The sequence below is a fragment of the Rhinoraja longicauda genome, chromosome 7 (assembly GCF_053455715.1).
Source record: "Rhinoraja longicauda isolate Sanriku21f chromosome 7, sRhiLon1.1, whole genome shotgun sequence".
NCBI classification, from domain to species: domain Eukaryota; kingdom Metazoa; phylum Chordata; class Chondrichthyes; order Rajiformes; family Arhynchobatidae; genus Rhinoraja; species Rhinoraja longicauda.
The window spans coordinates 54,373,310-54,397,593 of NC_135959.1; the positions used below are offsets into that span (position 1 = coordinate 54,373,310).

The following is a 24,284-nucleotide window of genomic DNA, read 5'->3' on the forward strand; positions in this document are numbered from 1 at the left end:
GGTCTTTGTAGGCTTGGGAGTGAATTGTGAGACCTGTTTTGTTGCGGAGTCTTTCAAGTTGGCGGGCATGAGTTTTCATCATGCGGAGTTCGGGGGTAAACCAGGGAGCAGAGTGGGTGAAGGAAACATGCGTTCTTTCCTTGAAAAAAACACCAAAATGGTCAATTTTTGTGCTGTAAAAAAATGTGGAAATAGGGGTAACCGTGAGAGATATTTATCATACTTCAGAATTCTAAAAGTGAGGAGAAATTATGGTAGAGAGAAGCGAGAGCTGGAGGGACAACAACAGCTAAATTGGTTGGCGAACATTGGCCGTGCAGATATCAAGATTGAAAAGATCGAAAATTATCACGTTTGCTCACTGCATTTCATCAACATTAAGGCATTCTTTGTGTTTTTTTTCTTGATTCCTATGGTATCTAAAAAGTTTTAGAAGTGACAAATCTGGCTGTAAAATTGTAAAATCGCCCATGGTTCTCAAGTGTGTTTTTACATACAAAAAGAAAACACCTCTGAAGCTAAGTTTATCATTAAAAAATCGCAAACCATATGTGGGTTTTGAATTACATTTTACTCAGATGCAAGCCAAGGAATGGCATAATTGTTAGCCAGTAATTGGACATAATCCAGCTCAGTAAAATTTTTGAAAGGTGTTTAAGCTGTCAGAACATTTTATTATTTGCCAAAAAATACATTTCAATTTTTCTTGTTTAATGCCTACTCACAATTATTTACATTCATTTATTTATTAATGTCCTTGGAATTTAGTTCCGGCAGTTGGGCAATGTCACGGGATTTCTCAGCTTCAGGCTGGTAAGGGGCAATACCAATCAAGGAGACTTTTTGGACATATCGTGCATACTCCTCAGTTGCTAGATTGGAAGCATACTGCGACAATTGAGCGGATGCTGGGACAGAAGATGGGCCCGCTCCACGGCAGCCACAGTAAGTGCTTACCTGAAGTTCACCGCTTGCACTCCAGAAGGCGTTGCGTGGCAACAGTACGAGTCAGGGGTTGTGACCTCGCCTGCCGAGCAATCCCTCTATACGGTGACCTGTTTCTATGCTGTGTGAAAGTAGCGTTTAACATTAAGAAGTTCGATCATTCTAGCAATGATTCAACCTTTCTAAAATCAAACATTAATAAATCTACCGTAGTAGTAATTAACATTAAATAAAGGGGACTTGGTAATTTCAGCAATGATTCAACCTTTTTTTAAATAATTGAGAGGATAATAAAATGTGAATAAATGCACTACAGCAGTGCTTCACATTAAATAAATGGGGACTTGATGATTTTAGCAATAGTTCAACCTTTTTTTATAATTGTTAGGATGATAAAATGTTAATATACTGCGGTAGTGATTAACATTAAATAGAGGGGAGGGGGGGTTGTTGATCTTAACAATAATTCAACCTTTTTAAAATAATTGTTAGGATGATAAATTGTTAATATACTGCGGTAGTGATTAACATTAAATAGAGGGTATTTATGCACAAAATGCTGGAGTAACTCAGCAGATCAGGCAGCATCTCAGGAGAGAAGGAATTGGTGACGTTTCGGGTCGAGACCCTTCAGACTAAATAGTTTGTTGATCTTAGCAATAATTCCTTTTTTTAATCATTGTTAGGATGATAAAATGTTAATATACAGCGGCAGTGATTAACATTAAATAGAGGGGGAATTGGTTATTTTAGCAATAAACATTTGCACAATTGAGAGAATAATAAAATGTTAATACAAGGTACTGCGGTCGAGATTGCAATACAAAGAGGGCTGTAGTGGGGGTTGTACGGAGCATGCGCGCCGCCCCTCCCTGCGCCGCGTCGCCAGCTCCCCCCTGCTCCGATTGGACAGCTGTTGCCAGGGGAGCAGCCGTGTGACCTTTCACCCCGGCGGCGCAGGCGCAGTGAGAGGCCGGTTGCTGCGAGTGGGATCAAGGTGCGTATGTAGGGGAGCAGAGAGTATCCGAGAGCCGGCCGCGCACACACCCACACACCCACCCACCTCCCGGAGGTTCAACTTCCTTCTCCAGGACCCTGCTCATCCGATCGGTCTGAAACGAGGAGATTCGGGAGCCGCACCCACCGGGCCTGAGACCATAACCACGGCTCCCGACCCGAAATGTCACCCATTCCATGTTCTCAGTCTGAAGAAGGGTCTCGACCCGAAACGTCACCTGTTGACGTTTGCATCTCAAGGGCAGGATAGTCGGTATTATGTCTTTTATTCTTCGGAGGAATAAACACACATGCTCTCATACACGGTATTGCTTTAACCGGAAGTGAAGACTTTTATTTTGTTTTCACATGCATTTTATATCTGGTACACAGGAAGTGACGTCAGTATAAGAGCACAGTTAAACAGTTTCAGTTTAACATCCAACACCCCCACTTGCTCTTATGCTGTGCATTACATTTAACAACATATACAACATAACTTAATCTGATTACATTCTCTGTATCACCACATTTTACACATTTACAGTGTTCAACCTTTCAAAAAAAAATAATTTTGTTTTTATGATTTTACACTCCAAACATATAATCCCTGAATTTCTCAGTTTTAAACTTTGTTGCAGGCTTAGTTAAGATATCTGCAACCATGTCTGCTGTTGGACAATACTCAATGATTACTTTCTTATCACTGAGTGCAGACCGAATGAAATGATACCTAATGTCGATATGTTTGCATCTTTGTCGGTTCACTGGGTTCTTTGATAATGCAATCGCATCTTGATTGTCCTCAAAGATTTTCACTGGCTCGTACTGGCAATCTTTGTCCATTCCTTTCAATAGCTGCACAAGATACAAGCTCTCTTGTGTAGTAGCCGTCATTGCCATATATTCGGCTTCACATGTGGATAAGGCTACTGTCTGCTGTTTCTTGGATTTCCATGAAATAACAGGCCCATTTTGAGACAAACTAAAACAATATCCTGTTGTGCTTCGCCTGTCATTTTGATCTGCCGCCCAGTCAGCGTCACTGTATGCAACAAGTTTGAGTTTTTCCTCTCTTTTCTTGTAACACAGCTCTTGGTTTATAGTACCCTTTAAGTACCTCAACACATGTTTGGTAGTTATCCTATGTTGTTCTTTAGGCTCTGCTAGATTTTGTGACAGTTTACTGACAATCCAGCTTAAATCAGGCCTTGTACATGTCATCACATATATCAAGCTGCCTACCACTTCCCTGTATTGTGTTGGATTAACAGGCTCATCATCATCATAAAAGTTTTGTTTCTGTTCACATGGAGTTGACCTTGTTTTACAGTCAGACATTCCAAACTTCTCCAGTATTTTTGCTATGTACCTCTTTTGGTTCATTTTTATTTCTCCCTCTGTGAAAAATCAATGCCTAGAAAATGTCTAAGTTTCCCAAGATCTTTCATCTTAAACTTTGCACTTAGCATTTCTTTCACACCATTGAGAGATTCTTTATCACTGGCAGCAATAATTAGGTCGTCAACCCACATGATCAGAATTATTCTCTCATTTTCAGTCTCTTTACTGTACACGCAGTGATCTGCTGGATTTTGTGCGAAACCATTTTTACTGAGATGATCATGCAGCATCTTGTTCCAGTTCCGTCCTGACTGTTTCAGTCCATACAGTGATTTGTTAAGTTTGCAGACCAGCTTTTTACCTGTGTCTGTTTTCACTTCAAATCCTTCAGGTTGTTCAATATACAGCTTACAATCAATTGGAGCATGTAGATAAGCTGTTTTCACATCCATCTGGTGTAATTCCAAATCGTACTGAGCTGCTAGCTGCATCAGACTGCGCACTGATGTCATGTTAGCTGTTGGGGAAAATGTCTCCTTGTAATCTATTCCTACTACTTGACTATACCCCTTTGCAACATACCTGGCTTTGTATGTCTCAGTCTTATCTGAAGATTCTTTTACTGCAAACACCCACTTCCCCCCCACTGCATTTTTGCCCTGTGGTATTGTGGTTAGAGTGTATGTGTCATTTTCTTTGAGAGATTCGATTTCCTCCTTCATAGCTTTAGCCCAAATGTCAGATTTTGATGAGCTCATAGCTTCTTTGAAGGTTTGTGGAACATTATACATCACTCTGTAGCAGTAGTCTACGTTTACATTTATCTGGTCATCCTCTTCTCCTTTACACTCATAGTCTCGTAAGTACTGTGGGCTTTTCCTTTCTCTCTTAGGATAGCGTGTGCTCTGACTATTTTCACCCTGTCCAGTTTGAGTGTTGCTCTCACTCTCAGTAGTATCCGTGTGTGACTTCAGTGTCACTTCTGGACTCTGATCAGTCACCTCTGCGTTTGGTCTGGGGGATGTTAATCTCTTCCCAGGATGGTCATCATCACTCATCTCCATATCTGTCTGAGTTTGGCTTTCAGTTACACTTTTTGTTATGAACTTCACTAGTCTGTTTTTGAGAACTCGCCCTGTCTCTGGGTAGTAGACTAAGTATGCAGGGCTGTTTTTGTCATAACCTACAAAAATCCCTTTTTCACATCTTGAGTCTAACTTCTTTTTGACTTGTTTGTATGAGAAACAGACTGATCCAAACTTCTTCATTTTTGAAAGATTAGGCTTTCTGCCTGCCACCATGTAGTGTGGAGTCTGACCAACACGTTTGTTGTAGCATCTGTTGCCGATTACTGCAGCAGTCATTACAGCATATGTCCACAATTCTTTCGGTAGGTTACTCTCGAGTAGCATGCACCTTGCCATTTCAAATAACGTTCTCCAGTTTCTCTCAGCTGTCCCATTTTGATGAGGGGAGTAAGGTGCGGAGGTTTCATGCCTTATGGCATTTCTACTGAGCAATGATTGGAAATCTGCTGCTGTGAACTCTGTGCCATTATCAGACCTTATGCACTTAATTTTTCCATAGGGGGTCACGTCCGCTATGAACTTTTCTGTAGCTTTTATAGTGTCACGTTTTGTTTTCAAGAAGTAAACAAACACTGCTCCTGAGTAGTCATCTGTGAAAGTTTGTATGTATTTGTATCCATCTTTTGCTTCTGGCTCTATAGGGCCAGCCAAATCAGTATGCACTAACTCAAGTGCTTCTTTAGCCCTTACATCTGGCTCTCTGTTCCTGCTCTGTGCAAATTTGCCTTTTATACAGACCTCACAGTTGAGTTTGGACTTATCAACTTTACCTTTGATTTTCATGCCCTCTGTTACCCTCTCTAACTGTGATACATCATCATAGTTACAGTGACCAAGTATTTCGTGCCATGTTTGAATATCATAACACCCGTGACATCCGTCATTAGTTTTATGACTTACAGTGTTTAGATAGTATAGTCTGTCGTACTCCTTAATGTCGAACTTGGTACCGTTCTTGTGGATGAGCTTGTTGCTGCCTTGGCGAAAGATCACTGAAGCTCCGGTGGTCGTTGCTGCCTTGACAGAGAAGATGTCCTGTGGGAATGATGGGATGTACAACGCCTTTCTCAGCGTCGTCCTCACACGATGGCCCTCGCTGTCTCTCAGGTACACCTCTGCTTCGCCTTTCCTCCGTGCGACACCGCTCGTCCTTGTCCCGTCAGCCAACTCGATGAAGTGTTTGGCGGGCTGGAAAGTCTCATCAAAGTTCTTAAACTTTTCAATGTCTGTGATTATGTGTGACGTTACGCCCGTGTCGACCATAAGCCCTTTACGAGTCTCTTCACTTGCCTGGCAGTCATTTATTTTGAATGCAAATGTGTGGTCGTTGGAGTCGGATGCTTGTTTCACGTTGTCTCGGTTTTTCTTTCTGCAGTTTGCCTCCTTATGAGTGGGGCTCTTGCAAAAACTGCACCACTGTCTCTGTTCTTTACCGCTGTGCTCTCCGCTGCATTCCCACGCTTTGTGGCCCGTCTGTCCGCAGTTGTAGCAGGTGAATGTCTTCTCTAAGCCTTTAGTCCTTTCTTTCACCCAGCCTCTTGCTTTCATTACGTTGTCGTCACTCATATGGCCGCTAAATTTTTCAGTGCTCTCGTAGCTTGGTCTTAAACTCACCAAAAGTTGACTTCTCATCACCCTGTGTTATGTGGATGGCAAATGGCTTAAATGTCTCTGGCAAGCCTTTCAGAATCATGGCAATCAGCAGCCCGTCACTAAGAGTCTCTCCGGCTTTTCTTAGTGCTGTAATCGCCGTTTCTGCACGAATAATGTATTCTGTTACACTTTCGTTTATGGCCTTTTTCAGCGACGTCAGCTCAGTGTAGAGGCCGATCACTCGCGGCTTCCCTGTGTCCGCGTAATGGCTCCTCAGTAGCTGCAACGCTTTTCTCCCGTCGTCTGCCGCTTCTCTCATAATGAGCGACAAACTTTTGTCGTCTAGCACTTGTATCAGCTCGGCGTAGGCTTTTTCGTTTTTCTCGGCTTCCTCGTCGTCTTCTTCGTCGGTAGCCGGCTCGTTCAGAATTGTTGACTTTAAGCCTTGTAGCCGCAGGTGGCCTAAAAACTTTGTTTCCCATAATTCGTAATTCTTTTCATCTCCGTCGAAGCATAATCTGTTCCATCGGCTTCCACCATCCCTCCTGGGCCCATAACCTGTTGACGTTTGCATCTCAAGGGCAGGATAGTCGGTATTATGTCTTTTATTCTTCGGAGGAATAAACACACATGCTCTCATACATGGTGTTGCTTTAACCGGAAGTGAAGACTTTTATTTTGTTTTCACATGCATTTTATATCTGGTACACAGGAAGTGACGTCAGTATAAGAGCACAGTTAAACAGTTTCAGTTTAACATCCAACATCATCCATTCCTTCTCTCCTGAGATGCTGCCTGACCTGCTGAGTTACTCCAGCATTTTGTGTCTCCAGAGATGCTGTGCCCTTTTGTGGAAACTAGCATGTTTTTTTTTTGTAAACGAGCGTCTAGTTTCTTGTGTCTCACGGGCCCGAGGTGTTGGCGATGTCACTTCAGACTCCAGAGCAGCACCCACGTTTATAAGCCAGTCGTTTTATCTCTCTCTCTCTCTCTATATATATATATATTTATATATATATCCATCCACCCATCCCTACGGCATAACATTAGGCCGTTTCAACCCACCTAGTCTCTACTGATTTACGACCGATGGCCCCGCTCTTCTACCCACATTCCCATCATCTTTCTCCAGACTCTACCACACTATTCGGGGTAATTTACAGCAAAGATACTAGAGGAGCAAGATCTAAAACCCGTAGTAGGTCATGGGTAAATTTCAGCGCTGTTTTAGTAAGCAATTCTGTGCGCTAGACTCGGCAGTGTTCACAACTCTGCGATTTATTCGTATATAATACGATTGCAAACAAAAGTTGATAGTTGACATTTATGACTATTTCTTGAAGAGTTGCTGCTTCGTGACCTTTTAACTTTGGATGTTACTGATTGAATATTTGCACTGGAGATCCACTCTGTATCAGGGCAATTGATCATATTTAATGAACTGTTCTTTGCTTTCTCTGTTAATTTTAATTTCACCTCCACGAGCTGTATCTCTTTATGGTTTATTTTGAAAGGTCATGGAAGCAGAGATTAGGCATTTGCAAATAATAGAACTCTACTGTATCCACAATATAATTGAAAAGACATTTAACTTAATGCTTAGAGCCAAGAAAATTTGAATTGGTGAATTGATTAGTTAAAAACCCTTGATAGCCACTAAAATGACCAATGCTGCCTGACGCGGTGCAGAAGCATGAATCCAATTCAAACAGCAGTGGAGTAAATCACCGGGCCAGGCAAAATCTCTGGAGAAAAAGGATGGGTGATGTTTCAAGTTGGGACCCTTCTTCAGATAAGGGGGGGAAGGTGAAGAGCTGGTATAAATCAGGACCTGATCTTTTCATTGGTTAGCTGATATGCGAAACAGTGCAACCCTGTATATCTCGCACACAAAATGATGTAAATCTTACCATGAATGACAGAAATAAAGTGTTATCCTTGATTATGAAGTTTATTTTTGGATGATGTAAAATTGAAGGGGGTTGGTGCAATATACTGCTAACCCACAATTGTGTCGTTATGAGATATTCACTTTTGAAAAATCCATAAACCACAAAAAAAAGGTGCCTATGTTATTTGACCAACATCAGTTGAATTTAAATATGAACATTTTACAGGTTGTAGGGTAGTGGGTAAGGATTGTGTTAATGCATGTAACTCATTTTTCACAAAAGTGAGGGTTAGCACTATATTGCACCGATTATATGTTAAATTCAAAACTAAACTATGGTAGCTATGTACATTATTCATGTCTAAAGCTAGCACTTCTGTATCAGTGTAGGTATGTATGCATTACATTTTATTACACTAATATAGAATGAAAAGAATGAAAAAATATCTTGACATGGGTTCATAGATATTTTATTCACAATATTAGGATTTCAGGAAATAAGTTTGATGTCACTGATTGCGAATGTGTGTGGGTAGGCCCTAATAAGATGTATGTGAGAGAACAGTGATCATGATAGGGAGAACCATGTGTTGAGAAATGTGTGCGATATAAACATAGCACAAAAAGTAAGGAAATTTGTGTTTGGTAGATTATTTCTTTGTTGTAACAATGCTTCTTGGCAATAAATCTTATACCGTTGGAAAGCCTGTTTATTTCCCTTTTAAATGGTGCCACATTTGTAAGGAACATGCATTTGTGGGATGAGCAGCAGAGCTGAGTATGTTGGTTGCGCCCATGAAAAACCTGCCAAATCTTCTCTGCCAATGCCAAACAGCTTATTCTGCCATTGACTCTTGTTCGGTGTTGTTTGGTGGATTGGATGATTGAAGTCTGAAGAAACAAGACATATTGGCAATTTAACAATTTATTCATTTAATAAACAGGAGCCTCAGTAGCTTGTGGAAGAACCATACACAGCCACAACAGCCTGGCACCTCCTCCTCATGCTGGTCACCAGCCTGGTCACACACTGTTGTGGGATGGCATCCCATTCTTCAACCAGCATTTGTCGCAAGTCAGCCAACGTGGTTGTGTTGGTCACTCTGGCACGAACAGCACGCCCAAGCTGATCCCACAAGTGGCAGAATCTGTACTCATCGCTGAACATAACGTTCCTCCACATGTTCAGGTTCCAGTGCACGTGTTGCCGACACCAGCGCAAACGGGCCTGACGGTGAAGGGCAGTCATGGCAGGCCTCCTGGCAGCCCTATGAGGCCGGAGATCGGCTGCGTGCAGTCTGTTCCGAATTGTCTGGGCAGAGAGCCGTCGGCCTGCAAACCTTGACTGCAAATCTGTAGAAGACAGCCTACGGTTCCTAAGTGCTGACAGGGTGAGGAAACGGTCTTCTTCGGGTGTCGTCTTCTTGGGACGCCCACTTCGCGGCCTGTCTCTGACATCCCCCGTTATATGGAACTTGGCTTTCACTTTGGAGATGGTTCTAGGGCTCACTCCAAATAATGCCGCAACTTGGTTTTGCGGAACACCAGCTTGAAGTTGCCCTATCGCACGGGCCCTATCCAGATCAGTCAAACGTGGCATGCCGATTCTTGGAGCAGACACCTACTGACCACTGTAGCAGGGCCCATGCTCACAGATGCTGCCAATCAGGTGCCAATCAGGCACCTGATTGTCAGCACCTGGGGGTACCAGAAACTCAAAACAAGAGTCAATAGCAACAGCAGAATAAGCTGTTTGGCATTGGCAGAGAAGATTTGGCAAATTTTTCATGGGCGCAACCCATATACTCAGCTCTGCTGCTCATCCCACAAATGCATGTTCCTTACAAATGTGGCACCATTTAAAAGGGAAATAAACAGGCTTTCCAACAGTATAAGATTTATTGCCAAGAAGCATAGTTACAACAAAGAAATAATCTACCAAACACAAATTTCCTTACTTTTTGTGCTATGTTTATATAAGAGAAAGAGAGAGAGAGAGAGAGAGATGGAGAGGAAGGATGGGAGGGAAATGGGCAGAAACAGTAAGAAATAAAATCAGAGAAATTAAGCAGGGGGAAAACATTTAAAAATAAAAAATGTGAGTTGATAGATGATATTTTCTGCATTTTAATGGTATCACACATACTGATTACACTGCGAGAGGCATAACGAACAGCGGGTTTTGCCTACTAAAATGGCAGACATTCCGCTCCTTTGCGTACTACACTTCAGTATACGTGATTTTTACGGTGTGGTTCACCTTGCTCCTCTAGTATCTTTCATTTATAGCGGCTAATTAACCGTCCAACTTTGGGATGCGGGAGGAAAGTGGACACACAGAAATAGGAAGAATGTTTAACAATTCCGTGTGGAATTGACACCGTTATTCAGAGTTGACTGAACAAAAGGAGGCAAAGACTGAAGACAAAGATAGTCCAATAGGAAGGAATTGTCAAGTAATCTATACAATAATTTGGACAACTTGTGGTCACATTTGTCAATGAATATAAAAGCAGTACTATAAGGAGTGTGGATGACATTGCTAAAGTTCAGTTTTTTTAATGGATTGCGTGAACAGTCAAACATTTCAAAATTATGCAAACCTCGAAGTGACAAAGGTCCAAAGAAATTTGGAGGTTCATATACATACATCATTAAATGCTGCATTTATTCTGACAATACCACTTTCCATATTAATGCTACCAAATGGCCGCCTTTCTCCTCAAGTCATGCATTTCCCTTCAGTATATGTGATGGGACCTTTGTCCTTTGCATTTCTGATATAACCCCCTTTTTATTCATCCCAAAACTAGGAGAGGGTCCCTCATGCCCTTGCCTTGCTTCCCGCCACCCACAATGTTCAACAGACCATACTCCACTCTTACTGACAATTCTAATATAACATCACCAGATATCCTCTATTAAGTATGCCTCTTAACATTTTGAAGAGATCTTTGATCCCTTCACAAGGGATAAAGAGAATGGAAGTAAGAGTCTGCACCATGATTCAATATAATCATGGCTATTCTGCCCTGGACTTAAGCTCCACTTCTGTGCTAGTTACATCCATTCCAAACATGTCACGATGTTGGCCTTTTATTGCAAGATGATCTGAATATGGGAGTTAAGGTGATTTGCCTGCCCACTGCTGAAACCACATCTGGAATATTGTGTAGAGTCTGGTCTCCCTATCTGAAAAAGATACACTTGAAGTAGAGGGAATACAGCAAAGATACAACATTGAAACTTGGGATGGTGGGTTTGTCGTAGGAGGAGAGATTAAGCAGACTGGGTCTCTTGAGTTTAGAGGAGTGACAGATATTCTCATTAAAACATACACATTTCATACAGAGTTTTACAGTGTTGATGCAGAGATTATCTTATTGAAACATTATCTTATTGAAAGGTAGAGCAGCCACAAATGATTGACTGACTTATTCCTGCTAGAAGTTGATTTTTATTTTAATTGACCAGAAAAGATGTAATGTATTTATTTTTGTGCAGAACGTGTTTAATTAACTTTATACAGATAATTAGATATTTTGGATTTTTAATGGGAAAATTATTCTTAATGTAATGTACTTTTACGAGACAATAGATTTAACAGTATTATTACAATGCCATGTACATTTATATTAAACAACATATTATTTTTATTTTAGTTTTGGAAGATATATTTCTGATTGGTAAGGATGGCAAGTAACCCCTCGGTGGATATGCTCAGCAAAGTCATTGAGCAGCAAATGCTGAAAAGAACAGAAATAGTTGAACAACATCTAGACACAGAGATTGAAAAATATGAAAAGATGGGTGGAGAAGAACTGGAGCAACTTCGAGAAAGAAGGCTTGAATCATTGAAAAAAGCACAACATCAGAAGCAGGTGGAAACATTCACAAAATAAACATTTTGATCATTTTTTGTACTAATGGAATTGTTTAGGCAAATTAGGCAGTAATTAGTGCTAAAGAAAATTACATTCATTTTACTGGTAGATGGAACTTTTATCCTAAATGCATAAATTTACTGTGTTTATATATGTCAGAGAATGAAATAACTTTTAACATTTGTTCTTGAAGGTAAAGTATAATTCAATATACTATGTTGAATTGATTTAAGTACAGTTTGATTTTAAAGCAAGTGGATCATAGGGCTTAAGAGTCCCTTCAAATTGGCTTGATTTTAATAAATCTATTTAATATTTTTTGACAAACTGTACAGTACTATTTTCCTAATGTTGCCTTCCATTTGCAGGAATGGCTTTCAAAGGGCCATGGTGAATACAGGGAGATTCCCAGTGAAAAGGATTTTTTTCAAGAGGTTAAGGAGAGTAAAAATGTGGTGTGCCATTTTTATAGAGATACCACATTTAGGTGAGGAACCCTATTTTGTACAGAAAGATAACAAAACAGTTGTTTGTTGATCTTGGAGATAGAATAATTATAAATGCTATTAAGAATGCATGAATTCTATTTGATGTATCTTAAATTATGAATTAAAATATAATGTAACTTTATTATTCTAAAATAATGTGAATTAATTTGCTGATTCTACAGCAGACGATCAAAATTAGTGCTCATTTTAGAAAGCCTGTTAATGCTGCACTTTGCATTGTCATAATGCAGTTTGTGTGGCATAGCTAAGCTTCTAATTGATGATCATGAGTTAGCATATTAGCAGTAATCCAGATAAAAATTCCAAAACTCTACCATTCTATTGAACTATTGAATCACCATTTTGTACTGATGCATTATGATAGGTTTGTTCCCCTTTGCTAAATATTTCTATATATATAAATGATCAAAAATACATGCCAAAAATGATGTAAATTCAATTTATTCTCTCACGTACAGATGCAAGATAGTAGACAAACACTTGACTATTCTGGCTAAAAAGCACGTTGAAACCAAGTTCATTAAATTAAATGCAGAGAAAGCTCCTTTCCTTTCGGAAAAATTACGAATCAAAATAATTCCAACAATGATTCTGGTGAAAGATGGTAAAGCAAAAGATTACGTTGTTGGGTTTGATGACCTTGGTTGCACTGATAACTTCACTACGGAGACTTTGGAATGGAGATTGGGTTGTGCTGCCATCATTAACTACAGGTAAGCTCATTATTTTGTCATTCAGGTACATTGGTATAATTTATTTACAATTTTCTATGAAACAAATATTTTGCAATTCTTGATTGCTTTGGCTACATGGCTGACATGCTAACTGAGTTGGTAATTTTTAAATAATATTTCTAATGTATTTAAACGTATGTGGTTTTAAGCTGATTCTGTAATTGGTTGTAAAAATGCCATAACTTGGGGAAAAGGTCAATTCTGTTCTGTTAGAAACCTGCTTTCTAATTTTAATCACTTTTGAATAGCTCCAGTCAACTGCATTATTCTGAAGCAGAGGCACTGTTGTAAAAGGTAGAAAATGCAGCAGTTACGTTGCACAAACACAGGAAATAGACAGTCTGAAGAAGGGTCTTGACCAGAAAAGTCACCCATTCCTTCTCTCCAGCAGTTACTCCAGCAATTTGTGTCTACCAAGAATTAGACAATGACTGGGTAATCATTTTTTAGAGTTGTCGGCTGAGGGAGAAATGTTGGATCAGACACCAGATCTTTTTTTTTAAATCCCAATAAATGTTTTATGTCCATATTCATAGACAACTGAAACTTTGGCTTTAAAAAACAGTTATGAATATAATTAAAATATGAGAGCACTATCCTTCAGCCATAGGTGTTGAGTGACAATTGGCAGACTGTAAGAATTAATTTAAATCGGTATCATATCATATCATATCATATATCTACAGCCGGAAACAGGCCTTTTCGGCCCTCCAAGTCCGTGCCGCCCAGTGATCCCCGTACATTAACACTATCCTACACCCACTAGGGACAATTTTTACATTTACCCAGCCAATTAACCTATGGATGGAATAGTTCTGTATTATATTTGTTCAGTTAGATTACTTAAGTTAAATTGCCAATTTTGATCCATGATACTCTTATCTCATTATTTGCAACCAGTTTATGTGAATTCAGTTAGTTTATTTTTCCAAGATTTAGTGTTCCAACAATTGGCTAGGTATTCCATTAATCACTTGCCATTGTCTTACCAATAGTACTTTATTTCATACTGCTCGTCTCTTGCTTTGCCACCTGCCCACAGCTAATTCAGACAATATTAAATGTTACTGTAATTTTATTTCTCTTCACTAAAATTCAGGCTTTCTCAAAAGTGAGATAGAATTCCCTACAGGAGTGTCATTAGGCTTTAATGAAATAAATTAAATAATTGATTAAATTAAACTAATGTTTGACTGTCTTTTTTTCTTAGTGGAAATCTGATGGAACCACCTTGTCAGGCGCAAAAAAAAAGTGGAAGTGTCACAAAGATGGAGAAAAGAACAATTAGAAGCAAGAACAATGATTCAGATTCAGATGATGATTAGATTGTTAAGCATGTTTCTTGAGCTGCAGAATCTTTTATTCTTATTCATTGTTAAATTTTAATTTCAGTAGTTACTCATCAATTTTCATAGACTAATAAAAAATAAATTATTATTACAATAGAAAATAATGACTTGAAGGATGATAACTGTTCGGCAGATACTTAGAAATTTGGTTCCACGAATGAAGCTGAAAATTATATGCTTTGCTGCAGTCACATTAGTTTCAGGATGTTTTGGTTCAGTGCAGTTCTAAAATGAGAGTTTAGTGTGAAATCTACAGACTGCCACAAGACAGCCAGTGCTGTATGGGGAGAATTAAGTATTGATTGGGTTTTTGAATGGTCCTTCAGTTGATATACTTGGTCTGCTAATTCCTATTATTTTGTTTGAAATGCTCAAATATTACTTGATGGCTTCTCAGATGCTCCCAACACATTAAGCAACTTGAGGCTTGAAAATAGCATCCATCAGTAAAAATCAGTAAAATGTTGAAGTCAACTGTGCCTGGCCAGTGCCCTGAGATGTCTTCTATACATCACACATCTAGTCACAGAAAATTACAAACTACAGCCTTTTTGACTACAAGTTTGATGCTGGGTGAGGTGTTGGTGCATCAGAAGGAATGCATTATCAATGTCTGCCATTCCCAAGAGTTGACTGCTGAGATATGCAGCATGTTTCACGTTGGAAGTTTATCTTTATGGATCTTGCTTGAGAGGGGTAGTGCTTCTAACCACTTGCACATACTATCACTAATTTCCACCGGTGCCTTACTCTGCCCTACTTATTCGATATAAATCTAACTGATTTCCTGTACTCTCAAAGTCTACCTCACTTGGGGGGGCGGCACGGTGGGGCAGTGGCAGAGTTGCTGCCTTACAGCGAATGCAGCACTGGAGACCCGGGTTCGAACCCGACTACCGGTGCTGTCTGTATGGAGTTTGTTGGTTCTCCCCGTGACCTGCGTGGGTTTTCTCCAAGATCTTCGGTTTCCTCCCACACTCCAAAGACGTACAGGTATGTAGCTTAATTGGATTGATAAATGTAAAAATTGTCCCAAGTGGGTATAGGATAGTGTTAATATGCGGGAATCGCTGGTCGGTGTAGACCCGGTGGGCCGAAAGGGCTTGTTTCCACGTTGTATCTCTAAACTAAACTTGCAATGGTCAAGAAAGTGTCCAAGTAGAGGACAAAGTATGATTAGGGGACATAAGAAATTGGAAGGGGAGACTAGTACAGTAGAGAAAACCTGTCTTTTCCTATTCTCCCCCCTCTACAGGTAGTTAAGCAGATGCAATGGAGAATGTGAAATTTGGGTAGATTTTTTTTATTATATGAGAAAGCTTCAATTTTTAGAAACCAACTAAAATTTATTTCACATACAATCAGCAATTTAAGATTCATGACTTATTTGCTTCAGCGGATGAAGGTGTCGTCTTATTATCAATTCCCCTCTGCTGTTCAGGCAAGTGTCAGCTAGTTCCTGCTCTGTTGGTAGCCCTTGTGGTAGTTTCAGAGGTTGCACTCTGGAAATACACAAAACATTGTCACTACATTTTAGTTAAAATTTAAACTTATGACAAAGTAAAATCCATCGTGTTTGTAGTCACATACCTAATAAGATGCTTGATGACTTTCAGTTTACTATTGACTGAGGGAACATTTTTATGGATCTGTGGATGATATGCCTGGTGAGAGAATTTGAAATTTACAAAAATAAGGTAACCAAGTCAGTTGAAATACATCCAAGACATTTCTCATGTCTTTTTGAAACTTTGATTGCACAAACCTTACCTGCCTATGAACTTCCAATTGCATACATTATCTCAGTAGTAGCATGCGTTAGCATACATAACCAAATTCAAGTGGCGAATTAAGAATTAGGGTAATCTGTATAAGATCTAATAGTAAGTCTTACAGCAATAAAAACAGCCAAGCATTAGATAAATTGAAAAAGCATTTAAAAGATAATCTATTTCTGGGAAGGGTAGGTTGTTTATCGGACCTAGCCACGGTATTATAAATGTAAAACATTGTACCATTTTGGGTTAACAGGTACGCAATCTTTCATAACATTCTTGTTAGATGTCCACAAACATGACACAAAACCCCCCAATATTTATCTGCACTATGTTGAGTAGGTAGGGTCAAAATCTGCAGCAAACTGACCTGTCACTGAAGTATGTTTTTCTCCTGTAGCAATTAGGGCAGCAATAATGTTCAAGAAATCTAAATGGTTTAATTTATGATTACAAACTTGATTTCTACTATTTATTCCTGATTTACAAGTTTCAATTCTTGACAGAAATGACAGCTCTTGTATTAATGCCACCTTGCTGTTGATGATTGCAAGAATAGTTAAGTTGAAGATGAATTATAACCATGAACAAGGACTATAGCATTAAAAAGCCATGTCAAAGTTAAGCAAAGATCTAAAAAGATTTAATTAAATTTCAGCAGAAAAGGAAATGCTGGTAATAATGCTGAAAGAAAGTACACATGCACAAAAATCAAACCCAGAGCATAACCAAATAGACAGCGAGTGCTCTTTCCGGTGGTGTCCCTCCATCTTGAAAGAATTAACTACGCTCTCAATCTTCTCTTCTAACTATCACAAAGACAATACGGTAAACAATCCCCTTAAAACAGATGTCAGATGTAGTGGACGGACCTGCTGACCGATCCCCGGCTCGCACCATCTCCCCACCCGTTTATAAACCTGGTTCCGACCCCTCTCGACTCGCAAGATGGTAAATTCTTTAGCAATGGAATTACGAGAGCCATCTGAAGTAGTTTCATTTGAAGAAATACCAAAGGGGCTATTCCAATGAATTTAAGAATGAGCAAACTAAGTGTAAGTGGGCTGAATAATGGCACTCCGAACATAATGAATCAAGTTTACACAATTGTGCACAAGGAAAAACTGCCAAAAAGTATGCCATGGATATCGTTAGAAAAGCTTAAGTAGTAATGTGTAGGACCCAAAGATTCAAACTGTTAAACCAATGCATGTAACAAAACCAACAAAATGCTGTTAAATTTAATTAAAACAATAGAGCAGTCTGGTTATACTCTTCAATTAGGTTTTACTGGTTTAATGGCTGAAAATAAAAGAGTGGGACAATGAAGACTATGCAGGAAATAACCATAGGGCTAACTATTAGAATCAGGCATGACCTGGGGTCAAGGAAAGAGCGTTCACGTCGTGGCCCTGTTTCCACCAATCTTTTCACCATTACGCACAAGAAGCTCAAGACGCCATTGTATGCAGATGCTGAGAAGTGTGTTCAGCTCTGGCTGAACAGTTTCTAATCTTATGATGTGGACTCAATAAGAAGGCATGACCTATGAGAATGATTGGGTATATTTAGACTTTTCAACTTGCAAAGAAGATAAACATGTTCTGCGGTGTCTATTTGTATAAAAGTATAGTCAACTGTATGATGAAGAAACAGAACAAAGCAGTAAAGTGTAACTTTTGGACTGATTCATCCAGAGTGAACCAATACGTGCTTACTAATGTGCCAGAAAAAGGTATCATCAGATGGATTTTGAAGACTAAGTAGAAAGGTCTTATTGTAGGGCTGATAGGTCAGGAAAGTGGTTAGCTCATTGTGAGGAAAAAGGTTGAATGCAGCAGCTAAATATCAAACAGTAGTGGATTTGGATTATGTAAGAGACAAATCCAAAAACGATTAAATAGCTAAAAATTTAATCCAAAAATCCTCCTTCTCTAACGAACCACAGATCATGGTATTATGAGCGAACACAAGAGATTCTACATGCAAAATATAATTCACCTTATCCAATCCAAGGTCATGAACAATTTTCTTTTCCCAATAAGGACGCCGCCTAGTACATTTTATTCTGGTAATGATGTGCAGTTGGTGTGGTTGGTTTGGATCACCATTATATTTTTCATGATCTGCTGGATCCACTTCAAACATCTACAACCAGAGGAAAAATAGTATGTGTATTAGTTTCAGGCTTGCCTAACTGGATCCGAATTCAGATCTAGTGATGCTGAATGAGAACTCTCAAATAATTATGACTTTTGAATCAACTTAATCCCACTCATTTATTCTTTTACCATAAACTTGCAAAATTGTTCTTGGGTATTTATCCTCTAGTTGGCAACTCAATAATAACATGGGGAAGGGGTGGTGTCTGTTAAATGTTACATGAGGTAGAAGGGGCGGCACTTCACCGCCAGATGTTCCAGGTGCAGAGAGCAGGAGTTAGACAGAACTGCCACGTCTGAGCACCACGAAGAGTTGACGCTGAGGCAAACGCCCCCGCCTCTTCCTTTCCCAGATGCTTGGGTACGGTCCATATGATGGAGAAACCTTCAGGCTGGACGGCTGTCTCTGAGAAACGGAACACAGAGCATTCCTTAAGCTCCCTTTGGTAAAGCAGCCTTGACCTTAAGTCCTCCACTATATTTTCTAGTGAATGTACATTGGCTAGTAGGATGGTAGGGAGAGAGGGTCGTGGTCCCCTGCGCTTCAGTCTGACTTGTAGCCCTGCTCACCGGCCACGTTTCCGGACACAATGGAGGCCTCCCTGGTGTTTCCAGGTACGGTACTTACTGTTCCTGCGATCCTCCGCCAGGTCAGCATTCCCCCGCGATCGGGAATTCCCTTGCAGTTGGTAGCTCCGTTGCTGCCGGATGATCGCAATAGCGTTTAAATGCATTAGCAGCGTCAGTTGCATCGCTGGTTTCTGCTGTTTCTTTTATACAGGTAAATTGAGAACTACTATATTTGGTGATTTTCTGCTGTGCTGCTGGCAACATGTCGCCACAGACAGGTGCCATCTTGATTCAACAGCACTTCAGCTTTAATAACTTCCATTTATCCATGACCTTTCCTGACCTCAATGTCCTATATTGAGTTCCATCCACATCAAACTTTTCCTTTTCTCTTCTGCAATTAGAACACCAGATGGCACAAGACAGTTGTCATGTGCAAGAAAATTAAGATTATGGCCCCCCTAATACAAAACATGTAAAGGCTTGTTTTTTGTAAAAAAAGTAGAACATGCAAGGCTACAAGCATATATGCAGTCGTGTGAGAAATGATACGAGCCAAGAACGATTGAAGAGGTTATCCATTAATAAATTTAATTCATAGACTCTGTAGGGCTAGAAATCAAGCTCACACCTTTGCTGGAATACGTGTTTTTGTAAACTTCGATCTTACGAATCCAGGCCACAATGATAGAACAGCTTTTGATTCCACCAAATTCTGAAAAAAATAAATTGAAGCAAATCTTAAAGTAATTCATCTATCTCATGCAACAAATTGAATTCAATATCAGCTTCCTGGGTTAATGGAAAATTCCATCAAAAAAAAAATGGTCTTCAAGTTATGGCTGGAACAAGTCACAAAGCAATTGGTTTACGTTGATAAACATTAACAAAATACCTTTATTGTAAATGGATGATGGGTAGTAATAAACAGTATCTTTTAAACATTTAAATGTTTGAAATATTAGTACAATATTTGCTATTAGTACACTGTCACTGCACTGAGTAGCTCCTTCAGTGACAGACTCCTTCACCCCAAGTGCGTGAAGGAGAGATATAGGAGGTCCTTCCTTCCCGCTGCTGTGAGACTGCACAACCAGCACTGCTCCCAGCAGACGAGTCAACAATAACAGCTAAGAACACACAGAAAACTGATGACAATTTATGTATCTTTTATTTATAATGATCTCTTGCTCTCTTGCTACCCACTTTGCTGCTGTAACACTGTAAATTTCCCTGGTGTGGGATGAATAAAGGAATATATTATTACACTCCCCCTACTTCAGTAGCCCTGATCTCACATCTGATCCAGTTAAACCTGGTGGTTAGCCAAGGGTATTGATTGTTGAAAAGTTAGCAATGTATAACAGGGAGATGACTTTTTCAAACTTAGACATGCTTCTCACCTGACACTTGTGTGGCGTGGCAATTTATCAATTATTGATTCTCAAATACCACTCTCATAACTGACCTTTCTCACAATCTTAGTGCTACTCTGAAATTATGTTGCTCAGCTCCAGCTGTCCACTAGCATATATCACTCTATTATGAGTTGTGAAAGGACCAAATGTTGGAATCATTAGTCCCCAATCCCTCAACATAAAATAGAACAGAGGAAATGTAACTAATGAAGTACAGGTATACCACTGATTTTCCAGCTCGGTTCAATAGCCTTTCTGGATAATGTGTTTTCCTGAGCAACATAGGTTGCCCTTCGACACTCCGAGAGGAGTAGAACTGTACTGGAATGATCCACCTAGGCGGCTGAGGGGCCGAGTTACAGCAAAGTTGGACATGGGAATGGATCTTCCGGTTCCAGCCGGGCCACAGTTCCAGAGCCCCAGCTTTAGGGAGAAAATTCTACCTAGCGATCAGTCGCGGAAGTCAGCTATGGGAAAAGATCTGCCATTTTCGGCTGGGCTGGAGTTCCAGAGCTCCGGCATGCTGGGAGCAAATTCGACCTGCTGATTGGCTGCAGAAGTCCCGATGAGGTAGATTGGCTGCTTCACCTGGCCTCGATGCCACATTTTCAAGGAGACTTCCAAGGGGGATTTCAAGTGCACTCTCGTAATTTTGTCCAGATTAATGGAAGTGCCGGGGTTTAAATAAAATCAGCGGTGGACCTGTAGCTGAAGAGGGTTTGGTTACATGGTTAGAGTCATACAGTACAGAAACAGGACTTCGGCCCAATCTGTCCATGCTCTCCATGATGCACATCTAAGGTAGACCCATTTGCCATTTAAACATTTGCTATCTATGTAACTGTCCAAATATATTTTCCATGCACATCCATCTCAACAGCGTGCAAACCTCTTTTCTGCTGGTGTCTGTTGCAGCTGTTTACCTTTCATTCTAACTGGAACGCCTTTATTCTGATTCACGGTGTTCTATCAAGCTTGCCATAAAGATTTCATCATGAAAACAGTCCTTTAGAACAATTTGTCCATGCTTTCCAACTGCCCAATTAAGCTAGTTCCATTTGCCCATGCTTGACCCATATCCCTTTAAACATTTCCTTGCCATGTACCCGCCCATATGTCTTTTAAATGTTGTTATACCACCTCAACCATTTTTTTGGCATTTGGACTAGATCATGAATAGTCAGTATTGTCCACCCATCTGCCAATCAAGAAAACCCCTCAGCTGTATCCACCCATTACTTGCCAGACTTTGTCCTACCCTTACTTCTTCATGTCACTTCTGCACACATGACCCAGACTCAATGTAAGAGTTCTTGGCATTCGTCCTGCCTTTGGGCCATATACTGCCTTTACTTTACCAGGTGGATTGTAAGTTGCCCAAGCAAAATATGAGGTGCTGTTCCTCCAATTTGTGTTTGGCCTCACTCTGGCAATGGAGGAGGCCCGGGACAGAAAAGTCAGTGTGGGAATGGGAGGGAAGTTAAAGGAGATCGCATAAGCCCAGGAAGACTGAGCAAAGGTGTTCAGCAAAACAATCGCCCAGTCTGCAGTTGGTCTCGCCAATATATAGGAGTCCACCCCTATTGCGACAGAGACTGTCACTCCCGCATTGGTCTCTTCAGCCACAAGCGACGCTGCTCTAGCCAAGGTGTGGAGCAAGCAGCCAACTAGGATGCATCGCCCATGACCGAGTGGGCCTAAGAAGACCCCTATAACAGTAGATGAGGTTGGAGGAGGTGCAAGCGAATCTCTGCCTCACCTGAATGGACTGTTGGGGTCCTTGGACAGAGTAGGTCTAGGGACAGGTATTGGAGGAACGGCACCTCATATTTCGCTTGGACAGCTTACAACCTAAGGTATGTGAAGCTTACAACCCAGAGACACTTAAAGGTGCTTGGGAAGCTGAAAGGTCTGAAGGTGGATAAATCACCTGGACCAAATGGAGTCGAAGTCAGCATGGTTTTGTGAAAGGGAGATCTTGCCTGACGAACCTGAGGAAGTAAATTGCAGGGAAGACAAAGTAGAGTCAGTGGATATGGTTTACCTGGATTTTCTGAATGCCTTTGATAAAGTGCCACATGAGGCTGCTAAAGAAGATGAGAGCCCATGGTATCAGAGGGAAGATACTAGCATGGATAGCAGGTTTGCTGGATGGCAAAAGACAGAGAATGGCAATAAAGTGGGCTTTTTCTGGTTGGCTGCCAGTGACTTGCGGAGTTCTGCAGGGTCTGCAACACTTCACGTTATATATTAATGATTTGGATGAGGGGATTGAAGACTTTGTGGCCAAGTTTGCAGATGATACAAAGTTAGGGGGAGGGGCAGGTATTGTAGAGAATGCAGGGACTCAGCAGAAGGACTTAGACAGGTTTGAAGAGTGGGCAAAGAAGTGGTAGATGGAATACATTGTAGCAAAGTGTGGAGTCGTGCATTTTAGGAAAAAGGCATAGACTATTTTCTAAATGGGAGAGAATCGAGAAATCAGAGGTGCAAAGGGACTTGGGAATGCTGGTGCAGGATTCCCAAAAAGTTACTTTGCAAGTCGAATCAAGAGTAAGGAAAGCAAATACTATGCTAGCAGAGGACTAGAATATAAAAACAGGGAAGTAATGTTGAAGCTTTATAAGTGCGTAGTTTTGGGCCCCATATCTGTGGATGGATGTGCTGGCGTTGGAGGGGGTCCAGAGGTTTACGAGAATGATCCCAGGGATGATTGGGTTGACATATGATGAGCATTTGGCAGCACTGGGCCTGTACTCGCAGGAGGCTAGAGGAATGAGGAGGGACTTCATTGAAACTTACCGAATAGTGAAAAGCCTGGATAGAGTGGATGTAGAGAGGATGTTTCCGAAGGCCATAGCCTCATACCAAAAGGACATACCTTTACAGAGGAGATGAGGAGGAATTTATTTAGTCAGAGGGTGGTGAATCTGTGGATTCATTGCCACAGTAGGCGTTGGAGGCCAAGTCAATTGATATTTTTAAGGCAGAGATTGATAGATTCTTGATTAGTGGGGGTGTCAGGGGTTATGGGGAGAAGGCAGGAGAAAGGGGTTGAGAGGGAAAGACAGATCATCCATGATTAAATGGCAGAGTAGACAATGGGCTGAAGGGCCTATTTCTGCTACTATAACTTATGAACTTATCAATTATCATGCGGTACTGTGGCAATCAGGGGAGCATGGTGCAGAACCAATAGCCAACAGAAAGACGGGCAATGTCAATATGTTTTGACCATTGCTTTGAAATAAATATCAACAAAACGGTACCAGATTTTGAAATGATCATAGACTCAAAATGTTGGAGTAACTCAGCGGGACAGGCAGCGTCTCTGGATTTTGTCAATAATTCTGAACAGTCGACAAATAATAGTAATATAAGCTATTCAAAGATTATTTGTAGGAGACAATTTATCTCCAACAAAAAACAGTGTACCAGGGCCAACCCATGCGACAGGAATGGTGAGACTTCGCCACTGTCTGCAACATCGCTGAACACACTTACTCGCTCGTCTTTGTAAAAGGTTGCTGTCAGCTATTTTCATTCATATTCACCATCCCCTTCCAAATACGGAATATAATACAACAGCATGAATAATAGCATGGCCCAGAGAACAATCTCCGCGCAGCAGGAAAAGCCCTCAACTTGAAGCGACCTCGAATACATTATGAGCTCGACACTCACCCTCAGTCGGCTCATGTTCCTGCAGAGCGCGGCCATCGCCTGAAGCCAGTAATCCTTCAGCAGAGGTTGATTCAATAGGAAACGCAGTAGCGCGATTTCGGTGTTTGAACGGCACAATCCCGGACGTAACGCCCGGCTCCCACCACACGCCAGTTACCCCTCTCCGCAGCCGCCTAAACACAGACCAGACCCGGCCCAGCCCGGCCTCCAGCGACCGTCACTCAGGCGTGACGTGACCGCGTCCAGTGAGCCCCTCCCCCACGGGACCGTCACCAACATAGGCCCCGCCCTCATCTAACGTCACGGGGGCATAGGCCCCCCCCCCATGGGAATTATCACTC

General features: G+C 40.8%; 2 protein-coding genes across 3 annotated transcripts; one reads left to right on the plus strand and one right to left on the minus strand.

The window, feature by feature from the left end:
- Nucleotides 1–808: 808 nt before the first annotated feature.
- On the plus strand, nt 809–14,441 carry txndc9 (thioredoxin domain containing 9). Of its 2 annotated transcripts, none has more exons than XM_078402612.1 (5): nt 809–945; nt 11,521–11,739; nt 12,111–12,229; nt 12,710–12,964; nt 14,196–14,441. In XM_078402612.1, exons 2-5 carry the CDS (start codon nt 11,551–11,553, stop codon nt 14,308–14,310), a joined length of 678 nt encoding a protein of 225 aa, XP_078258738.1. In that variant the 5' UTR covers nt 809–945; nt 11,521–11,550; the 3' UTR covers nt 14,311–14,441. The 2 variants fall into 2 exon arrangements, with proteins under 2 accessions (XP_078258738.1, XP_078258737.1); XM_078402611.1 differs by lacking the exon at nt 809–945 and adding an exon at nt 1,868–1,942 and having other exon boundaries at nt 14,196–14,440.
- Nucleotides 9,827–24,206, minus strand: mrpl30 (mitochondrial ribosomal protein L30). Its single transcript, XM_078402613.1, has 5 exons — nt 23,944–24,206; nt 19,473–19,556; nt 18,111–18,257; nt 15,925–15,998; nt 9,827–15,836 (listed from the first exon to the last, which is right to left on the minus strand). The coding sequence occupies exons 1-5, from the start codon at nt 23,977–23,979 to the stop codon at nt 15,704–15,706; spliced, it is 474 nt and encodes a 157-aa protein (XP_078258739.1). The 5' UTR covers nt 23,980–24,206; the 3' UTR covers nt 9,827–15,703.
- Between the last annotated feature and the right edge of the window lie 78 nt (nt 24,207–24,284).